This window comes from Cupressus sempervirens, chromosome 7 (genome assembly GCF_028749045.1).
Source record: "Cupressus sempervirens isolate cs-2001-9-10 chromosome 7, ASM2874904v1, whole genome shotgun sequence".
Taxonomy (NCBI): domain Eukaryota; kingdom Viridiplantae; phylum Streptophyta; class Pinopsida; order Cupressales; family Cupressaceae; genus Cupressus; species Cupressus sempervirens.
Window position 1 is genome coordinate 423347785 of NC_143124.1, and position 20937 is coordinate 423368721.

Genomic DNA, 20937 nt, shown 5'->3' on the forward strand with positions numbered 1-20937 from the left:
GGAAGACTGACTGATCTCCTTTGAAGAATCTATCAAGCTTTTTTGGTATATTTTCCTTTCCTTGTCTCATGTTAGTCCATGTGAACATCCCTTCTTCTGGGATTAGATCCATAGGGTTATTGGTTCTAGTCCACTCAACAAAGTCTTCCATTGACCTGGGTTTGGCATCCTTTCCCCACTTTTTCTCCAATTGATCCAGTATGGCATCGAAATCACTCCCTATTACAAAGGTATGATCTGTGGGTTAGTTTAGAAGGGTATTGATTTCAAGCCACACTAACCCTCTGTCCACATAGTTAGTTGGTCCATAAATAATTATGATATTGAAATTCAGATTGGATTTTAGACTTCTTACCCTACCACACATCCACTGCTTGTTTATAGAAATGGGGGTGAAACTGACATTCTTGGGATTTGCGAGCTCACCTGAAGCGCCTTTTGTTGGTGCTTGGGAGAAAACTCCCCCCCCCCACATGAAGTAAGTCGGTGATCTTCGTCTGGTTAACTTTGTTTGTTTCTATTTTTCTCAATTCAGCATGAGATTTCCTTCCTCTTTTTTATGGTGATTTAGCACAATCAATTTCAGTGCAGCTGACATTAATGATAGCTAATCCTAGATCAGGATCATTATCCTAGGTTTCTAACTCAACCAATTCCTTTTCTAGGATTTTCTGATTATGCTCTTATGCTTCCAACTCTTGGATTTTTTTGATAAAAAATTGTCTTTGTGCATTAATGGCATCCATATTTGTGAAGTTGATCATGATTTCATCTAGGTAATTTTTACTCAATTTTCACACATTTTCAATGGAGTAAAGCATACATGTTTATCAATTTCAAGTTACACATGTTCAAATGGAGTAAAGCATACATGTTCATCACTTTCAAGTTATACTTAGAATTGCAGAAAAGAAAGCATTTTATTCATACTGAAATAGTATACAATGTTTGTATGATGGTACAATTGATGTTTACAAGTGTGGAATGAGGATGCTGAAAGTAAAATTCTCTACTAATATATATTCCTACTCTACTAAAATGAATAACATGAAAGAAGAATTTCATGGGCACCAATCATTGTGTGCAATGACTAGTTGAGTTGCATCCATCCGAGTCCATCTGTTCGCTGCCCCGAATCTCGTCCTTTCTATGCATCTATTTTCTGCATTCATGAAAAAAGATAGGTTATATCCAATGGATCTAAGCAATGTTGGTACCTCACTTCACCTCACATTCACCATCCTAACATGCTACTCATCTCAACAAAATAAAGACACACATTAGTGGATAAGGAAGAGAATCACGAAAAGCAAAAGTATTAAAGGGACAAGTCACTTCGATTTGAAACCTTTTACTAATAATAACTGAAGAAAATGTAATAAATGCAGCAAATGGGATTGGGATGCATATCTGGATCAAGAAAATGAAACATCAAAGGGACAAACTAAAATAGTTTTGAAACCTTTTGTTTCACATGTGTATAAAAAAGAGTGAAAGCTACAAGAGGAGTTACCAATAAACCACTACATGCTACAGCCGATGTATGGTAGAGTAGTGCAGATTGAGAAGATAAATACAGCTGTGTTTCAAAAGGAAAATCAATAATAGTTTTTTAGAGCAACAAATTGGTTCCAATTAGACATTAGAACTGAGTGTAAGTATGCTATATGTAGAACAGAGAAAACATTCAGATTCATAAATGATAAAGAAAATCACAGATTTTTTGCCTTAAGCAGCAATTAGATCCATATGTTAACGTTTCTCAAAGATTAACAAGACTGGAATATTGAAATGCAAAGTTGTGACTTCATCATAGAATAGCAATCATGGCTAGATAAAAAAACATGGGAATGGTGTTACAAATAGATAACTAGTTTCAGCCTGCAGATAACCCATGAATTTCCTAGAACCAGTAACGAATATGCCTCATGAAGTAACAAATACCAGTCATAGCAATGAAAGAAACAAAATAATGTCCATCAGCATGAGTAGTGAAGGAGATCTTAGTCATGACAAATGATAAAATTCATAGCTTTATATAGAGCTTGACAATGATATCTGAATATGCAAAGAAAGATAAGTAGAAGACTGCATATCAACTTGAGTATAGCCGAGAAATGAAGTAATCATAGCTACAATCATCTTTAGAGTCATGGTTGCCACCAACATACCTAGCCAAAACTGCAATAACAAAACCTGTAGGTAGCAAGCTGTAGACAACAAATACTTGCAACTACTAGTAAAACCTCAACAACAATGAGAAGCTCATGAAATGGAGTCATGGCAAGAGATCCAGCAAGAACAATGGAGGCATAACAAATACCAGTCACAACAATGAGAGCCCAGAATCAAAATCGGCATCAACCCACAAAATGGAGTAACCATGAGTAAGTATTACTGTTTCATGGAAAGGAGCTCACAGCAGAAATCTCAGTAGTCACCAAATGAATCATGAAACGGGGAGAAACTTACAGCAAGCAAGAAAATATCATTCATGACGTCCTGTAAACAGCTCATGAAATCACAACAGTGATGGCGTCCAAACCTCAACAAATCCACAAGGAGAAAGCAGAACGATGGCCACAAGAAGCTCACGCCATGAAGGAACCCATGCATTCACAACAGAAACCCATAAAAAATATCCAACAAACATGGCATCCGGGAACAAGAAATAATAGTATACAGCTAGCATAAACTTTCATGGCGGCTGGGGTTTGAAGACTTTCAAAAAATATCTCCTCATTTTTCTTCTAAGGCATTCAATGACAACCTAAAAATCAAAGATTCAGAAATTGCCTTTCCTTGTTTAGGCTTTAATTCATAGCATTTCGGATCCGCTTGGTATAGGAAAGATAAAATTGATAATATTGTTAATAGTATAGGAATTGTTGTTAAAGTCTTTATTGTTATTATTTTTATTAGTAATTTATTATTATTTGTTGCATTATTGTTTTATTATTGTAAATTATAATTATTTGAGTTGATAAATTATTAACAATCAACTATTTAATAATAATTGTATTTTTGAATGCAACAAATAATAAAAATTGAATTAGGCTATTTTTGGACTAAAGTGTCTTCAAAAGGAAATTTGCATGATCAAAATTTCTAAGTTTGAGGGTGGACATTCAGTTACTATTTTTGGAAGCGCAGTTCAGATTCAGAAGTTTGGAGTCAATTATGGAGCTATTGTTGGCATTTTTAGAGTCTTCTTGGACTTTTTTACATGGATGGGTGGTCAAGACTCAGTTTGGGGTGCATGAGACATATTTTTGGAGCTATTAGGCTTATTTTATAAACAGTTAACTCATAATTTTGACCCTCACTTGCTGATTTTGTGGGAAGGTGGTGTTGTTTTTTATATTGTTATATACCCCTCTTGTTTATGGAGAAGGGGTTCAAATTTTGGGAGGAAATAGATGTGCATGTGATATTCGTCCTTGGCATCTTTTTCTTGATTGTTTTGAGCTATTATCCTGAGATATTGTTATTTGGGCCTTTGATTGTAATACAATTTTCATTGGATTCAGCTTTTAGAGTAAAGGATTTGGTTGCATGCTTTGTGGGTGATTGATGTTATTCATTTGTCTTTATTGATGAACCTTTTGAATTATGTCTCGTTTTCCATCTTCCATGTCTGATATTTGTTTTCATAGGTTTGAGTTGTGTTTTCTTATTGATATATTTGATTGTGGTTAATTTCCTTTCGTATATTCAGATTCTAAACTTCTCTTAAAATATCGATATGAATTAACAGTTTTGTCAAGCTGGGTTTTTTGTGATTATCTGTCAAAATCTTTCATTGTGTTACAAGTATAACAGTGTTTTGCGTTATCAATTCTAGTGTATCACCTTATTTTGCATCTTTAAGGTTTTCATTTTTAAGTCTACATCTTTACCCTTTTCCATACAAGTTTTCATGCCTCCATTAGCATAGGTGAGATATCAGATATATCAGATAGGAACCGGCCTAGAATTCTAGAATTTGGAGGTTGAATTAGGTCATAGGTTACCTACAACCTGTGGTTGGTCCAATGTTTCTCCAAAATTGTTGAGGCTTTCAGGACTTAAAGCAAATTAGGGTGCAGATTCTGGAGATAACAGTTATCAGTTAGGATTTCCTCAATAATAGCATCAACCTCTGGTTGAAAGGTGGGGTTACCATTGAAAATTTGATTTGATATTTGTATATCAGAGCTCGGTCTAAGCGGTGGGATATAGGAAGGTATTAGGTCCATAATGGATGGGTGTAGGGGTAACTCAGGTTTCTGTTGGTTGATGACTTCCTTGTGTTGGGGCCTGCTCAAATCTAGCAAGGGATCCTCTTCCAGCTAGTGAGAAGTTTGTGGTTGCAGGGGAGGTGGAATTTCTCCTTCCTCTAGATGGTCCACCTGGGTGGAGGCCTTCTTTATGTGTGCTACTAGTGATTGGCTGGTCTCTTGATATTTATGTTTGGAGCATGGGGATGGGAATGAAGGATTTGAGGGTTTGAATGGAGTGGGTGAAGGACTCTCAAATGAGGAGGATGGGGGGTTTGAGAGGAAGGATAATCTAATGGGTGTTCTTGAAGAGGTTGAGGAGTGTTTAGTGTTGGCAAATTCTTCCAAGAGCGAAAGGAACATGTTCTACTATAATTTTAACATCAGAATCTACCATGTAGTAATGTCTAAATCCAATCATAGTGCTTATTTGATTACCTATCCTTCTAATAATATTGTTGTGCATTAGTTCCACAGGATAGTTTTTGAGGTTTATCCATTTGATTGGATTTGAAATGGTATTATTATTGTTAAAATTGGGTCTCCATTTTAAAAATTTAACATTGAAACCCTTGAAGAATACATTTTTCAATTATAGGAGAGTTTTAGCAAGATCTAAAGTTGAATAGTCTAAAAATAGGGAGCTTTGGCTTGTGATAATAATACTTACCTGGGAGTCCAATGCATGCTTGAACCATTTCGCCAGGGCTTGAATGAGTTTGGATTCTCCTTCCCATATTGTGAAGACTCCATGAGAATTGCAGTGCTCCCATACTGAATTGGTAATATTGGGCTAATGATAATAGTTGAATTTGTGGTGCAATTTGAGATCATGTCTTCTCCTTTTTCCATGTAGTAGCTTTGGATGTTATAGTTGTTTTTGAGAACCATTTTGATAACCCTCGATCTTAAACCAAGAGGAACCTTATTTGCTCTGGATACAAAGCTAGGTAATTTCAATCTTGTGTTGATATTATTATGTTTCTTGCTGTCACCGCAGATAAAATTTGTTCCTGTGGTCCCTTTAGATGTTCTTTCCAAGTTTTGTGCTGCCACATTTGTTGAGGCCTCCTTTTTATCAGAATCAAACCTTGTTTCCTTATTCTTGGTTTGCCTTGACCGATTCTTTCTATCTCCTCTTCTTTTAGGATTTGTTGCATCTGAGCTTAGGGCATATTTTCTAAGATGAAAATACTCCCTATAGTTTGGGTTTTTAATTTGGTGACTGTCCATTGAGGACTTCGAATTCAAACCCTTGCTTTTATTTCCCTTGTGTTCCAGTCGAGCCATTCGATTAGTGATGCGAGCGGTATCTATTCCTACTCTATTTGTTATCAATGGATTGGTTGATGTATTGTGTTCTTTCTTTGATCCAAATCCTAATGTCTTTGATGATTTCATTGTTTCCGTTTGTCGGGTGGTAGCACAATGGTTCTTGCCATCGAAGGTCTATTGGATGAATTTCGCCTACGGCTTAATTAGCAGACCAACCTGTCCATTGCTTTTTGCTTCATTCAGGACCCCAGAGGGATTTGAAATCCCCACTGCATATCTTGTTTTTCCGAAGGGGGCATTATTGAAAGAAAGAGGATCTGCAAGATGTTTTTCGTGCACAGTTGCTGCCTTGCTAGGGCATCGAGACATTGTTTGCTTGGGAGCCATTTAGAAAACATTCTGAGTTTTCGTGTTATTTTTACCTCTTGTTTTTGGGAACCTTTTATTCACACACAATACATAATATTTTTTGTATATTTTTAGAATTTTTAAATTTCTTTGTCAGTTCTTTTGTATGAGACAATGTGGATGCACTCAAAGCTCCTTGTAATGCAATCTAAATTCCCTTTAATGATTGTGCATCTTACACATTCAAGAATTTGAAGTCCTTAGTGAATGCCATTAAAGAATTTGAGCTTGTTAACTTGTTATGTTTACGGCTGCAAGTTTACACCTTGAAAAGTTTAAAATTAATGACATATGCGAGGTAATGTAAAAAGCCCTTACAGCTGCTCCATAATAATATACAAACGCATTGTTAGATATCTCGAGACCAGATCACAATTTCCTGTCCTCTCCCTAGCCAAACATTTCAAAAAAGTGCCTTAACTCCTATTGAAATCCTCTTGAAATTGTTTTATCAAAATTTGCTCCATTTCAAAACTACCAGGATAGAATCTATAAGATTTAGGTAGTTTGACACACTTCTGCCTTGAGGAAAATACTATTGACCTCATTATCAAATAGAGTTTGTCACTCTAAATTGGAAAGACTTCAAATATCAAGGTGTGGTAGAGAAATCTTAGACGGGGAGAAGAGGTGTTGCAAAATGTTTAGAGGGAGAGGTGAAAGGAAAAGATTCAGAGAGAGGAATCGAGGACCCAGTTTTTGAAGCAGGGAGGTGGAATCATGAAATTAAATGACAAGTTGCTTTCTTATTTATGATCAGTGACTGAACAGCAAATGCAAGAGATTCTATTAAACCCACACATCATGCTGGTTAAAATTGTTTTAGGGATCCTGGGAAGAGATTTCATATAGCAGACCATAAGTTAGTAGCAGTGTTTTTAGCAACATTGTTGCATGTTGGTGTCAGAAAAAGGATATCAGAAAAACTATGCAGTAAGCCTTTTCACAGGGACTTCTAATTGACACGGCCAGGATACTTAGGAATATTGGTGATGATCTCACAATTCCAAGAGAGAGGGATTAGGACACAGCAATCATTACTGGTCATCCTCCCAAAAGATATCCAATATTGGAAATTGAGAACCAAAGAGCATTCAGGACCAGAAGATATGGCATTAGGAAGCAGATTGATTTTCTAATGAAGCTGTATAAGCTATGCCATAATGATGGCCCAAACTGGGTGCCAGACTTCCCAAGAAAATTTGGTGGGAGAAAATGGAGGAGATCAGAGACTACAAAGCATGGAAGCAGGTCTCTAAGTACCTAGACTCCCAAGGTCCTCCACTGTAGGATATAGATGAGTGGAACCCGGACTGGAGTGTTGAGCATGCAGTGTTATGAAGTCAAGAAGAACTAAGGAGAATTCAAGAGTAGAGAGGTCAGTCCACAGTCTAGATGCAAAGAACAACAGAGGTAGAGGTCAGTGCTGCTGCTGGGAACAGGAGGGGAAGAGGGCAACAACATGGAAGGGGTGGCCAGAAAACTTTTCAGAAATCACAAAGAAGAATGTTTAGATCTTCTTTCTTCAGAAATGTCAGCAGCTAGTTTTTTTGTTTGAAGGATAGCTTCTTGAATCCTTTGTAGATTGCTATTCCATCATTCATTTTTTTCTTTGATTGATTGGTTTGTTGTGGTGGTTTAAACACAGATTTTATCATATTTCAGTAGCAGGTTTGTTAGGCTTATTTCAGTGACTCTTATTTTGCTTTTCTAAAACATCTGTTATATCATATATGCTGAACATATGATTATTAATATATCTGTCTCTAGCCTATTATCTTTTTAAAAAAAACAGTTCCTAATCTCAACACACCCCTGTAAATTCAATGGAAACATGCATCTACTTGCGGGGTTAGTTTGCTTGGTTTCAAAATGGTTTACTTTAAAATTTTAAATAGTATCATCCATTTTAATATGCACTAATATAAAATGCCTCTACTAAAAGTGATTCGAGTGAACATTATAGAGTAGTGGGTGAATAGAAACATGGCATTGATTCATTGAGGTAAACTGTCTTTCCCGAGACAAGTTAAGTGGAAGAATTGGTACAATTAATATAACCAAACCACTACAGAACTAAACTTCTAGAGAGCTCAAGGAAAGATGAACTCATGCACACAATCGATGTATGTAACTTATGAACAATTAAAAAACAGAGAAAACCCAATTACAGCACTATGCACTGTGCAGCCTGTTTACACCCACATAGGAGTTGTATCAAAAAACGAAGACTGAATTGGCCAATTGCTCCATATGAAGAAATGATCATGGCTTACAAATCTTCTATCACACCATTCTTTCCTGGAATGTGGAATTTTGAAGTTCGTTGATGTCTTGAGCTGATAAGCTTAACATCTTAAAACCTCCGGCTTGCTTGGGCACATTAGACAAAAAGGAATTGGCTTCTATCATCATTCTTGTCTGGCATGTGGAACTTTTAAGTTCCTTGATGTCCTGAGCCGATAATCTTGACAACCTAGAACTTTCAGCTTTCTTTGGTGCATTGAGCAAAGAACTTTCAGGAGATTTTACACAAACTGGAGGAGTCTTGTAATCAAAATAAATCTCCTTAGCGACATTAAGCTTTTTCATTCAATAAACCAAAAACACAATTAATTACTCCTGCAAAAAATCTCAAAGAATCAAAATATAAAATTGGTGATTCCAACAAATCTTACCGCTTCCTCAAATTTGCGTGACACGGTAGATAGCGAGTCAAGTTGATCATGTGAGAGCTTACACATAATTTCAACCTGAATAAAAATATTACACCTTTGCAGCAATTAACCATCCAACCAATCCTAAATGTGAAAAAAAGCCTATACTGGTGCAAATTTTCCATGGGACAACAGAAAAATATTGTTACTTGTTTCATATTCAAGAAAAGCTTACCAAAATAGATGAATGCAGAGAATCAAAGCATAAATTCTCTTCTTCTCCGTCAATATTCGTGTGCCTACAATTCTGCCCGTCTTTTACCAAAAACAACTCAGCTGACTCTCCATTGACGTTCTCAGACATTCCAGTTGGGATAACAAATATTTTCCTGCGCATTGTGCTAGGACTATTTTCATTTTCTGAACCAGAGAAATAATTTGGTCTTTTAAGCCTCATCTCAGGCTGCTCCATTTCGTTATTGCTGGACTCCATTTTTGCAGAATTTTATGAAATCAGTCCTTGTGCACCTCTTGACAGAAAAAATTGAAACTAAAATCCCCGCCAAACAAAGAGTTGTGAGAAGAAACCCTTGGAAAACACTTGAATTGTGTAAATGCAAATCCTTCAATTTATCTAAGATACGATACCAGCACTGAAGAACTGCTATATATAATTTTCGAACGATGACGGCTGCATTCAAAAAGAAGAGGGAAAACAAAATCTGCATTCAAAAATCCGAAATTGTCTCATAGTATGTCAGAACTTGTGATCCTTGTTCAAAGATTTTTTTATTTGTTTCTAAAATTCATAGTTTTCCGGAGCGAATTACTTCAATTTTATTTTTAAAATTGATTAAAAGGAATGAAGGATTTGCAAAAGAAACTGTAATAATTATACATAAACAGAATTTTAGAAATTTTTCTGAAAAGGAATTTATAAATCTTATATTTGAATTAAAAATAAATTTAAATCAATTTAATTTTTGGAAAAATTGAGTGAAGGTTTTTAGTTGAAAATAATAAATAAAAATAATAATTATAATTTATATAAAAATAATTGTGTTAGAGTTTTTTACATTAGTCATTGATTTTTCTATTAGCTCTCTTCTAATTCTGATGATAGATCAAAATGTTGATGCAAAAAAAATTAATACAATCATTTTCAAAAAATGCAGCTTATTATAAGATGGATAGTGAAAACTATTATCTTTATATATTTGTTTGTAAATTAGTTAAGTTTTGCTCATTCAAATTAGTTAGTTTTTAATGTGATTCAACAGACAAATAAATAAGAATGTAATATATGTTGGTTGTCATTTATGGATAGTTAAAACTATAATCTTTATATTTGTTTGTAAATTAGTTAAGTTTTAATGTGATTCAACAGACAAATAAATAAGAATGTAATATATGTTGGATGTCATTTTCTTATGACAAAATATGTTGATATGCATAAACATCAACTTTTCTGTTTTTATAAAATAAATTATAACAATTTGATAAATATACATGTAAATTAGAAATAAATATGTCGTATATAGAAGAATCCTCTTCATCAAATTTGTCAGTTCTGATCCAAACACACCTTATCTCAATCACTGAGCTTAATTTTAGTTTTATAGATATAAGCGAGATTGATTAAGAAATATTTAAGAAGAGATTATTTGTATTCCAAATATAGCGATAAGAGTGAAATGGGAGGATTGCCAATATAATACATAACCCGAAACCATCAAAATTCTGTTTAGCTCAAAGAACTAGACTTGTGCGTACAATAGAAGTACATAATCTCTCAACAATTACAAAACAGAGATGCCAACTCATATTTGAACTTTACAATCTGCTTACACGCCCAGAGAGGATCCCAAAGCAAGGAGAGACTATTTTCTCTGGGGTTCTTGATACGAAGGAATGGCCGTGGCTTACAGATCATCAATCATCTTTCTTGTCTGTCGTGAGTACTCCTGAAGTTCCTTGACATCTTGAGCTGATAACCTTGACATCCTGAAACTTGCAGATTTCTTGGGCGCTTTAAGCAAAAAGGAATTGGCCGTTCTTTTGGGAGCTTTGACACGAACTGGAGTCTTATAATCAAAATGAATCTGCCTGGCCACATTAACCTGTATTCCAGTAAACCATAGATACAGTCAATTAGCCTTGCACTTAAACCTAAACTGTCAATTTATTAGGCTTGTGATTACAAGAAGCCTTACCGCTTCCTGAAAATTGTGTGACACGGTGGAGAGTGACTCGAGATCGTCGTGCGTGACATTACAAATAACTTGAACCTGTTGAAAAAATCACAATTCTGAGGATTAATTTGAATCGAATCCCAGAGTCTGCCGCTATTTATCCAACAACCATATACTAGATGGGAAAAAAAATGCCTACGGTGAGGGGAAGATACTGGAACCCTAAAAATTGTGAGTATGAGGGAAAAAACGTAGTTTCAGTTGGATCATTCGCTTGTAAGAAGCTCCACAAAATTTTCGAACCCACTGAGCTGCAAACATTTAATGGGAACATACCCGAACCCAAAAAATTTACAGGGAAAAAAATCACAAAAATGTTTTTAATTGAAAACTCACCAATATAGATGTATGCAGAGAATCAAGGGTCAAATTCTCTTCTTCTGCAAGAGTAGCCGAAGGCATATCACGAGATATTCGACTAATATTCTTTTGGCTGCAATTTTGTTCATCTTTCACCAAACACAACTCAGATGAGTGTACATTCACATTCTCATATAATTTTTCAGTGGGCGCAGCAATTATTTTCCTGCGCATTGCGCTAGGGACGTTAACTGCTCTATTATCCCCTGAATTCTCAATTTCTGATCCATGAAAAGATGCCGTTCTTTTAAGCCGCATAGAACATTCTTGGATTTCATTGCCGCCATCCATTTTTTTAATGTTTATTATGAATATGGTCCTCGTCCGCCACTTCTCACATACAGACTGAATTGAACGAAAAACTCAACGACGAATTAAATATGGAATCTGAATTGAGTTTTCTTCGAACCACGAATTGGGAGAATAAATTCAGCGCTTAAAAGCTTTGACTCGCTTGGATACAAAGCTTTTTTATTTCCGTTCAGTCGAGTCAAAGTTCAAGTACCAATGTTGTATAATTTTAATTTCCAATTTAGGTTACAAAAGCGTCGGCTGCATTAAAAGAGAGGGAAACGAAAAATTTCGGATTCAAAATTCGGATGTCTCAACGGATGTGAAAAGTTGGGTATCATTGTCGAATCTAACTGACTTTTGTTTTTTTAATTAAATTAAATTTCTATAGGTGGAGGATCCATTAATCAGAAATAGGACATTAGATTTGATTTTAAAAATTTATTCCTTTTATGTAATTTAATTGTTTTAATTATTGTTCTAATTTTTGAATGGGAATAATTAATGTTATGGGATCTTGTGTACACACAACATTAAAATTGGTCATTTTAAATTGTTGTTCAATATCTACTTAAAGATTAATAATTTCCTATTGTAGTATTTAAAATTTTACAACTTCAATTAAAGTCTATAAATTGATAGTTATTGTTACATGTAAAAAAAAAATTGACTTTTTATTTTTATTTTTATTTTGTTTTAGGTGAGCAAAGAGTGAGTTACTAAATACATTTAAGTCAATTTTGTGCAAATGTTATACATTCATCGAAAATTCTCGTATATTTATTTTAAAATTCTAATAAAAAAGTAAATACCATTGTATTTTAATAATTAAAAATAATTAAATGTTAAAATTAAGTCAGGCAATAAAAAAGGCAAGAGCCTACAACACAATGGTAAATTGTGAGCCTCATAATTGAGAGGTCTTGTGTTCGAATCTACTCAAGCCTAACTAATAATCAAAATAATTAATCAAAACAAATAATAATAATAAACCTTGGCTTCGGCCTCAAAAATTCAGGCAATAATAATTTATGATCAAGTAATTATATAAAAATAATTTATCTTTAAATACTAATTTAAGCACAAACATAAATTTTAGTGTGTTATAAAATTGTTTGAACAGTAGATTTCAAGAATCTATAGGAAGCAATTTATGTCCAACTTTGTGTGTGTGTGTGTGTGTGTGTTTGTGTGTGTGTGTGTGTACACGTGCGTATGCCTTTTCTACCTCCTCTCTTTTAATAACCTTCTTTTGGGGTTTTATATAAATTAGCTTCAACACTGGTGTATAAAAGTAAATGTTATTAATATATTTTGGGCGAAGAATATGTTAAATAGTTGATATCGAAGAGTTCATAGTTGATATGTATATACCTCTTCTAATAGCCTTCTTTTTGGGTTTTTATATAAATTAGCTTCAATAGTGGTGTATTCAAATAAATGTTATTAATATGTTTTGGGTGTGTTACCTAATTTTTCACCCCTGGCTTAATTCAGGTTGAGCCTTAGTTAAGTCAATCAAAAATGTGTTTTTTTGTGTTTTTCCAAGTACAAGAGCTTTGATTTCATGGTGACCAGCAAAAAATGTTAGAACATTCAAGATAGAAGACCTTCAAACTCTCATTTTCTTCCATTCATGGTGGCCCAACAAAAAAAGAATGAAAGATGAATGGTATTTTCGTCCCGACAGTAACGAAAGCAAGAAAAATGTAGAAATGACTTGCTATTCGAGCCAACAAATGACCATAAAATCTCCATTTTGAAACCCTCTTTTCCTTCCATGGCACCTCAACAAGTGAAAAAAACGGATAGAAGCAGATGATATTGGTCATAATAATAGTGAAAATCACAGGAAAAAGTGCCCTAAAGGGCTTTTCAAATTTGCATAAAACTCCAACTGAAACTCTCATGGCAGTGACATTAGCAAAGCTCTACATTTCCTCAAAGTTGAAAATAAAACATCAAATACTCATGTTAGGGTACCCAAAGAGCCTAGAAGCTTCATGAATAAGCTTTGCATTTTGTGAAAAATGTTTTATTTCGCAAGTCCCATTTTCTAATGCACGTGGATATATTCTTTTCATGTCAAATATTACATTTGAAAGCCTTCTAATGTCTTAGGATCCTTTCCTAAGCTTTTAAAAGTATAGTAAATATTTTATTATTTTTATCACTTTTTTATGATTTTAATATTTATATAATATTATTTGTTTTAAATAATATCAATTGTATTAATCATACTGTTAAATGGCTTTTTGATACACTTAATAATATTATTAATCTAATTGATATCTAATAATAATAATAATAATATAAATATTATAAGAATAATTATGTTTTCACTTTTTTTTTATAGGTAACAAGTTTTTGTATTAATTATAAAAAGATGAAGCTTACAATAGTATGTCATAGTTTTAAGTGTACACTAGAAAAGTCCTCCTGACTACCCTTCTTCCTTAAGATAAAAGTTAATACATACTAATAAAGGCATTAAGACTTACAAGCATATCCCATGCGTGTACTAGAGAAGCTACCAGCCATCCAAAAAAGGTTTGGGCTACTCAATTCTTAAACCAATTCGCAACATCCTCCTTTGTAAAATTTGGGATGGAACGGTCATCCTTCACTGATCGTCGCTTCTTGCTAGTTCCACTCATGCCCACCTCCCCTACTAGAGACACATCAACCCACATTCCTGCTCTTGTGGACTCCCCAGCAGCATCACATCCTTGTCCAACTAGTATCTCAACAGTTCTCCAAGTGGTCTCACACTTTTTCTTGTTGTTGCCTTCATAAAACCCTTCTTCCCATCATCCAACACCCAGATCTTTTCCTATAGAAAGTTGACCCTTCTTCCCATCACTTATTAATGCTTATTATATAACCTATAATTTACTTTCTAATATATATATATCAATTCGATTAATAATATTATTAAGTGAATTAGCCCATCACTTAATAAATATTATTAGTATAATTAATATATATTAGATTGTATGAATTATTAATTATATATAAAATACTATTAATAAGTGTCAAGTGTGGGTAAAAAAAAAGATATATATTTTTTACCTTTTAGAAGTCAACCATGGATATTTTTTAGAGTTATTACAAGTGTCCAAGTCATAGTAATGGGTTGGAAGTCACTTGAAGAGTTATTGCATTTCGAGGATTTTTGGAGCCTTTTTGGAGATATGAATGCATTTGTGAGGGGTCTTTATGTTGATATTTTTAGGCCATGACTTTTGGGTTATTATTGCACACTTTTGAAGACTTTTTAGGGGCTCAAAATTGGCCTTGAAGGTTGAATTCAACCAAGGAGTGGTTGTTTGCATTTATGAAGCAATTGAAGTGAAAAAAATATATAAGTATAAGCTTGAGGCTTATTTTTAAAGGTTCTGAGTTTTTTGGTAAAAGAGTTATTGTTGTGATTTCTTCTTGAATCCTTCATAGTTTGAGTACAAATTGCTTTGTAAGCCTTTGAAACTTTGAATGAATGAGTTGTTTGAAGACCTTTTCTAAGTTCCATCTTATTGTATGAAAGGTACTAATTTGTTGTCATTATTGTGATTCATCCTAAGTCCTAAGTGAGAATCCTTTAGTTTGTTGCATCTACAAATGAGTAAATTATTATCAAAATTGTGTCATGTTTGAATTGTTTCAAAAAGGTTTCATTGTGTTAAAAATATTAATCTCATTTCAAGTTTGGTGCATCACCTTAGTCTTAAAATTTTAATTATGTTATCTTTCTATCTCTTTTCTGCACAAGTTTTAAGTTATGTTTGAAGAGCCAATAGGTGAAGCATCATAAGGAGCTAGCTTATAACCCGAAGATTCACTCTTATCTTTAGTACACCCACTACTGAGGAGTGTTTCCATGTTTCTTGAACTGATTGGGTTTTTTGAATTCAATCAAGGGTGCAACTTTTAGAGATAATAGGGTGAAGAATATGTTAAATGGTTGATATCAAAGAGTTCATAGTAAATGTTAGTAATCGGGCAAATTGGCCTAAATAATTGAATTGCCTTGTCAATTTAATTACTTGGCATTTTAGGGATGATATATTAAATGTTAACCCTTCATTAACAAATCTTAATGATTATTCTTGGTTATTGAGCCACATGTTTTGTGAAGATAGCCAATTCAATAGGTATTTTGAAAGTATATATAATGGGGATGATTTTTGTATGTGAGATATAACAATGACATGTGAACTTTTAATATTACGTTATGATGTTGTATTGATGGTTAGATGTGAGGTTTGATGTTTGGTCAAATTAGATGTGAGCTATACAAAGGACTAATCAGAGATTGAGATATCAGTATAATCATTTTGGTAATATGTATCTATTACCTATTGTATTGATTGTAAATCATGATTGAGCAAGGAGCTCCCATTATAAAACAACTCTTGACAGGGTTGATACATCTTAGAAGGACTAATGCACTAAATGTATGTAAGGTCTTCTAATAGTGTTAAAACTTCTAACATAGTAGATTAGTTCATAGTTGTGGTACCATCCCCATCGAGGTTTACCCTTGGCCAAGGTTTCCTAAAAAATAAATCATGGTGATATGAGTTTCTCATTGTTATGTGCTTTACTTTTTAGTATTATTATTTGTGGATGTATATGGTTAAGTTTTGAAATATTTAATTGGTGTAAATTGTTGCAATGTTCATTCAACCCTTCCCTGCCTCGGTATTGCCTATTTCTAACAATTTGGAACCTTAATTTTAGGTGTTTATATCTTTTATTTTATTTTTTTAATCAGTAGGTTTCCATATCTATTATTATTTTATTGCTTACCCCATATAAAGTTTTAAGACAGATTTCTCACATCTAAACAACACATATTTCTCCAAAAAAAGATTTCAAGCACTAGATCATATTATCTTGTATTGCTTAAAATTTGGGCCTATTTAGTTGTATCTGATTTCCTTGGGGCAATCTAGACATTCGCTTTGTGGCCCAATTTTTGGCATGATATCATGAAAGTATTGCTTGTTAGAGAGTTTGTAATGGTATAGTATGTTGTTATTGATGATAACTACTACATCATTTTGTAGCCAATTTTGGATAGTGGATACTTACCATAGGATTTATGCTTAGACATTTCTTAGTTTACTAAAAGTTTGTTTTCAAATAGTCATTTGAATTGGTTTGATATGGATTGAGTAAGAAGAGTTAAGACTTGTGAATATAGACATATTGATATCTCTATTCTTATCACTACAACAAGTGATATGATTTTTCATGTGAATACTCACCTTTGAGTAATGGGTTGGCAGTTTTTAGGTAAATGGATGGTTTAGTAAGAGCATGTCAATTAGATGACTTGTGAGGGAAATAATTTTTGGAAAGTGATGCATTATGATTGGGTTGACTCGTGACTTTCTTATTTATTAGTTAAGCATGCATTGTATTTTCTTCTTTGGATCTACATGTTACACTTCGTTGAGCCAATTGAAATATATTTGATAAGAACATCATATATAAGCTCAATTACATATTATGATGCTATGGTCAATCATTATGATTATTAATCCTTAAGTCATATTGTCAGTTAGTGTCAAACACTTAGTCATATGTAAAGCAAGATTATTCGATCTTTAGTGTGATCAAGTCATCCTATATAAGCCAAGTGAAGGAGGAAAGAATTGTACATATTCTAAGTCAAGTACCAAGTCGTAAAAACTCTCGAGCGTGTTAATGGTTGTGAAGTACTCACATGATTGTTGAGCAGATCAGAGATCATAGTGGACGCCGAGTTAGTCAAAGTCTAGTAGAAGTTGAGTATTATACATGCTAAGTTATTTAGTTGATACCGAGCTGGTGAATGTCAAGGGACAACACGAAGAGATAGTTTATGTCAAGTGCCTATATGTTTTAAGTGTTGAGTAACACAATTTTACATTCTTGTTTGGAATGGAACTGAAATCTATGTTAACAATTTTTGTCAAGTTGGAAGTGTGTTTTGGAGAGCGAGGAGGTGATTGATTCTAGGTCATTGATTTGGATCTAGAACATTGACCCAATCCTCTATTTAAGGAGGTTATACGACTTAATTCATAAGAGCTATGAAGTTTCTTGCGTGTGTGTGAAGTGTGAAGGATTGGATGCATGCAAGGGTGAAGGTGAATCATACAAAGTATAGAAATCGAGTAGAGATAAAGATATATCATATTAGAGAGGTGATTAGTGAATGAACAGAGGAGATTTGTTATTATCATATTAGTGCAAACTGAAGAATCAAGTACTGATACATTTTAACAGGTGTAATCGAGGTTCAAATCTCTTAACATAGTGGTCCTAATAGACCTTTGTAAATATCTTAACAGGGTACTTACTTAGTTGTAAGATTAAATCCTTTAATCAAGGTAGACTGCATAAGTCTTGTAAGCTCTTAACAAGGTAGACCCCTCACAAGGTAGAAAACTTTATTGCTGCAGTAGTGAAGATTTGTGGTTGTCATCCCCATCGCAGTTTTACCTTCACATTGGAGGGGTTTTGCATAACCAAGTCTTTGTTTTTATGTGTTATGAGTTACTTTACATGTTTGTGAGTTATTCATGATATTAGATGCTAGATCTAATTATGCATTGGAGTAAATGTTGATTTTATTTGTGATATTGATAAGATAAGGATTTATGGTGAAGCTATCAGTTTTGATACTTGTTTGAAGTGTTAAAGTTTTATAGACCTTGATTCGCCCATCCCCCCCTCGCACTATCTCACTTTCCCTATTATATTTCCAACAATTGTTATCAGTGCAATTCTCCTATGAGAAGTTTAACCACTTGAGAGGCAAGATCTTGGAGATGGAAGCCTATAAGCTAGGAAAGACTATTGAGAGCAAAACCTTGATTTTCAATTTTCCTTGGAACGGGTGAAGGTTGCTAAATATGAACTAAGGAAGTTCTTGGATCAATGGAAGGATATGACACTCAAGCAAAATGACACATAATACAAGGAATAAAGCATTGATGACATATGCAATAAAGGTAGATCCAGTGATACTGATGCAACAATAGTGAATTTATTGGAGAGAAACAACAATCAGAATGAAGAAGTAAATGAATTGAAGAGAAAACATGAAGTAATATCAGTAAAGCTATGTGAAGTCATAGAGTAGAAGGGAAAGGCTGACGATGACAAAGTTTTGGCAGAAGAAACATTACATAGTGGACTACAAGACTGGATGAGAAGATCACTGAGCTTCAAACCCTAACACACAATCAATTTGACATGGTGAAATAGTTATTAAGTGTTAACCATGAGTTGGCTAGAAAGGATCTTGAGATTGTAAGTTTGAAATTTGAAAATGAAAGATTGAAGAATGAATTCAAAGATGTAAAGGATTTCATGGAAAAGTGAAACAAACCTAAGGAGGTTATGAAAATATTGAATGTAATAGGCTATGTCGAGTTCCTATCAGTTCTCAAGCAAGGTGAATCATCAAAACAAGGAGATCAAAGGAATGTGAATGCCAAAGCAAACAACAAGCATGTATGATATCGTTGTGGAAAACTAGGCTATATAACAAACATATGCAGGAGCAAGATTGGTAAGTCAAACCCTAAACCTAAATTCAATGGTTGTTGGTTTAAGTGCAAAAAGCAAGGCCATGAAGCACATGAATGTAGATCAAAGGTCAACAAAGCACCAACCACTTATAGATTTAAAGGTTATCTTTATACATGTCAAAAGTATGGTCATAAGTCCCAAGATTGCAAATCTAAGGCAAAGAACAATTGGACACGCAAAGGACAAGGCAAAGGAGCTAAGCAAGGTAATGCAATCAACTAGGATTACAATACATGGTACAACTATTAGCTTTGTGGTGAATATGGACATATTGTAGCTAATTGTGTTAGAACACATTTCAAAGGTAAATCCAAAAGTTGGATGAATGGTAGTGTAGTGTGTTATCACTGTCCTATGATTGGTCATTAGAGTAGAAACTGTAGGAACCAAGTACCAGAGTTTAATATTGCGTAGAACGGAGGCAAAGCAATAGTTGGATTTGAACAAATGAAAAACCAAATGAATCAAACCTAGATAAAGAAGGAAGTAGCACTGAAACAAATGATGTTGAGGACACCCAATCTAATGGACCATGTGATCAAAATGTTACACTAGTTCCTAGCATAAAAATGTTGCTAAATCTTACACTAGTTCCTGGCATAAAATTTGTTGAAGTCCATATCAACATAAGTGAAGATGTATAAGGACATGTTAACATTTTAGCTGAAGTATCGAGTTGAAAATTTGGTAATGACCGAGTGTCAGTTGTGTATGTTATTATGAGCCGAGTCATGCTATTAATCGAATGAAGTTGTAGGTGTGCTCATCGTGTTTTATAGAGTAAGTTGATAACCATCATGCAGTTTGTGTCTACCTACTTAGGGTACAAAGCATTAAATGGACGATCATTTTGACTGTTTGAAGGTATATAGTTGATTTTTTGAGCTATTTTTACTCACTAGACTACGAAATTCTTAGAGTGAAGAACAAGACAATTTGAAGGAGCGATTGTGCAAAGCTTCAAAAAGATTCTATTGTGTGTCATCAGCCAAAAGTGTAAGCTTGCAAGATTATTTGGATTGAGTTGTGAATTTGTAAAATTTGTTTAAGTTTGAAACCGTAGTTTGTGAAATGACATTATCTGCATCTACAAGTGAGAAGAGGCGGGTATTGAAGGGAAATCATGCACAAATTATTTCCGACGCATGCCTTCCTTTGAAATTTAAGGCATATCTAAAGATTGTGTTCATAGGAGACTCATCGGGAGTGTTATTCGCAATTCCACCTTGTGTAATCATGGTGCACGGTGTAACATCATGCTATACGTCCGAAATTAGTGAGATAGGTAATTTTGAGTTAAGGAATGTTTATGATAAGTGTGAAAATGGGGTATTGAAGGATGAGAACAAAGTTGTGGCCAAGAAAGGGTTAACTCATGCCCTAGCATTCCCCAAAGTGTTTAAGGTTGAATAGATCAAGATTGTGTTGAGCAAGATACATGATATGAAGTTATGGTTAGAGAATGAGCCAATTAAGATCACAAAATCCATTATACATCACGTGACTAGTTATCATGTTCTTAACTGAGTAAAGATTATTTGTTGTCAGGCATGAGATGTGATTTAAGACCTCATGAAGGAAAAGTTGAATGATCGAGGTATGTCAATCAATTCAATTGGGGATCAAGTAATTGAGTCCGCAGTTTGTGTAATTGCACACAAGTTCTATGAGTCGAGTTAACTGGATAGAGTGTCATGTGTAGCTATTGACGTGTTATTAACCAGTCAAGAAGGACCACAACTATGACTTGGTCAAGCTACAGTTGATACACCTTATAGAGAACTTTGGAGCAATAAGGAAGGCTAAAAACACATCGTGTAAGTTTGGTTCTCTCATCATTTGTATATT

The 20937-nt window shown here is 34.0% G+C and overlaps 2 protein-coding genes across 2 annotated transcripts; both read right to left on the bottom strand.

Annotated features, from left to right (window-relative positions):
• Positions 1 to 7942: 7942 nt before the first annotated feature.
• Positions 7943 to 9221, bottom strand: LOC149547340 (uncharacterized). The gene is made up of 3 exons (XM_089794729.1): positions 8835 to 9221; positions 8621 to 8695; positions 7943 to 8525 (listed from the first exon to the last, which is right to left on the bottom strand). Exons 1-3 carry the CDS (start codon positions 9090 to 9092, stop codon positions 8229 to 8231), a joined length of 630 nt encoding a protein of 209 aa, XP_089650855.1. The 5' UTR covers positions 9093 to 9221; the 3' UTR covers positions 7943 to 8228.
• A 1026-nt stretch (positions 9222 to 10247) lies between these two features.
• LOC149547341 (uncharacterized) lies at positions 10248 to 11644 on the bottom strand. Its single transcript, XM_089794730.1, has 3 exons — positions 11188 to 11644; positions 10813 to 10887; positions 10248 to 10719 (listed from the first exon to the last, which is right to left on the bottom strand). The coding sequence occupies exons 1-3, from the start codon at positions 11500 to 11502 to the stop codon at positions 10522 to 10524; spliced, it is 588 nt and encodes a 195-aa protein (XP_089650856.1). The 5' UTR covers positions 11503 to 11644; the 3' UTR covers positions 10248 to 10521.
• Positions 11645 to 20937: the final 9293 nt, after the last annotated feature.

Bases quoted from the DNA above. Each gene is read 5' to 3' on its own strand.
- LOC149547340 (XM_089794729.1), bottom strand. From the start codon at position 9,092: ATGGAGTCCAGCAATAACGAAATGGAGCAGCCTGAGATGAGGCTTAAA. The intron at 8,696-8,834 runs GTAAGCTTTTCT...ATTTTTATTCAG, and splicing joins CTCTGCATTCATCTATTTTG to GTTGAAATTATGTGTAAGCT. The intron at 8,526-8,620 runs GTAAGATTTGTT...TGAATGAAAAAG, and splicing joins CACGCAAATTTGAGGAAGCG to CTTAATGTCGCTAAGGAGAT.
- LOC149547341 (XM_089794730.1), bottom strand. From the start codon at position 11,502: ATGGATGGCGGCAATGAAATCCAAGAATGTTCTATGCGGCTTAAAAGA. The intron at 10,888-11,187 runs GTGAGTTTTCAA...TTTTTTCAACAG, and splicing joins CTCTGCATACATCTATATTG to GTTCAAGTTATTTGTAATGT. The intron at 10,720-10,812 runs GTAAGGCTTCTT...ACTGGAATACAG, and splicing joins CACACAATTTTCAGGAAGCG to GTTAATGTGGCCAGGCAGAT.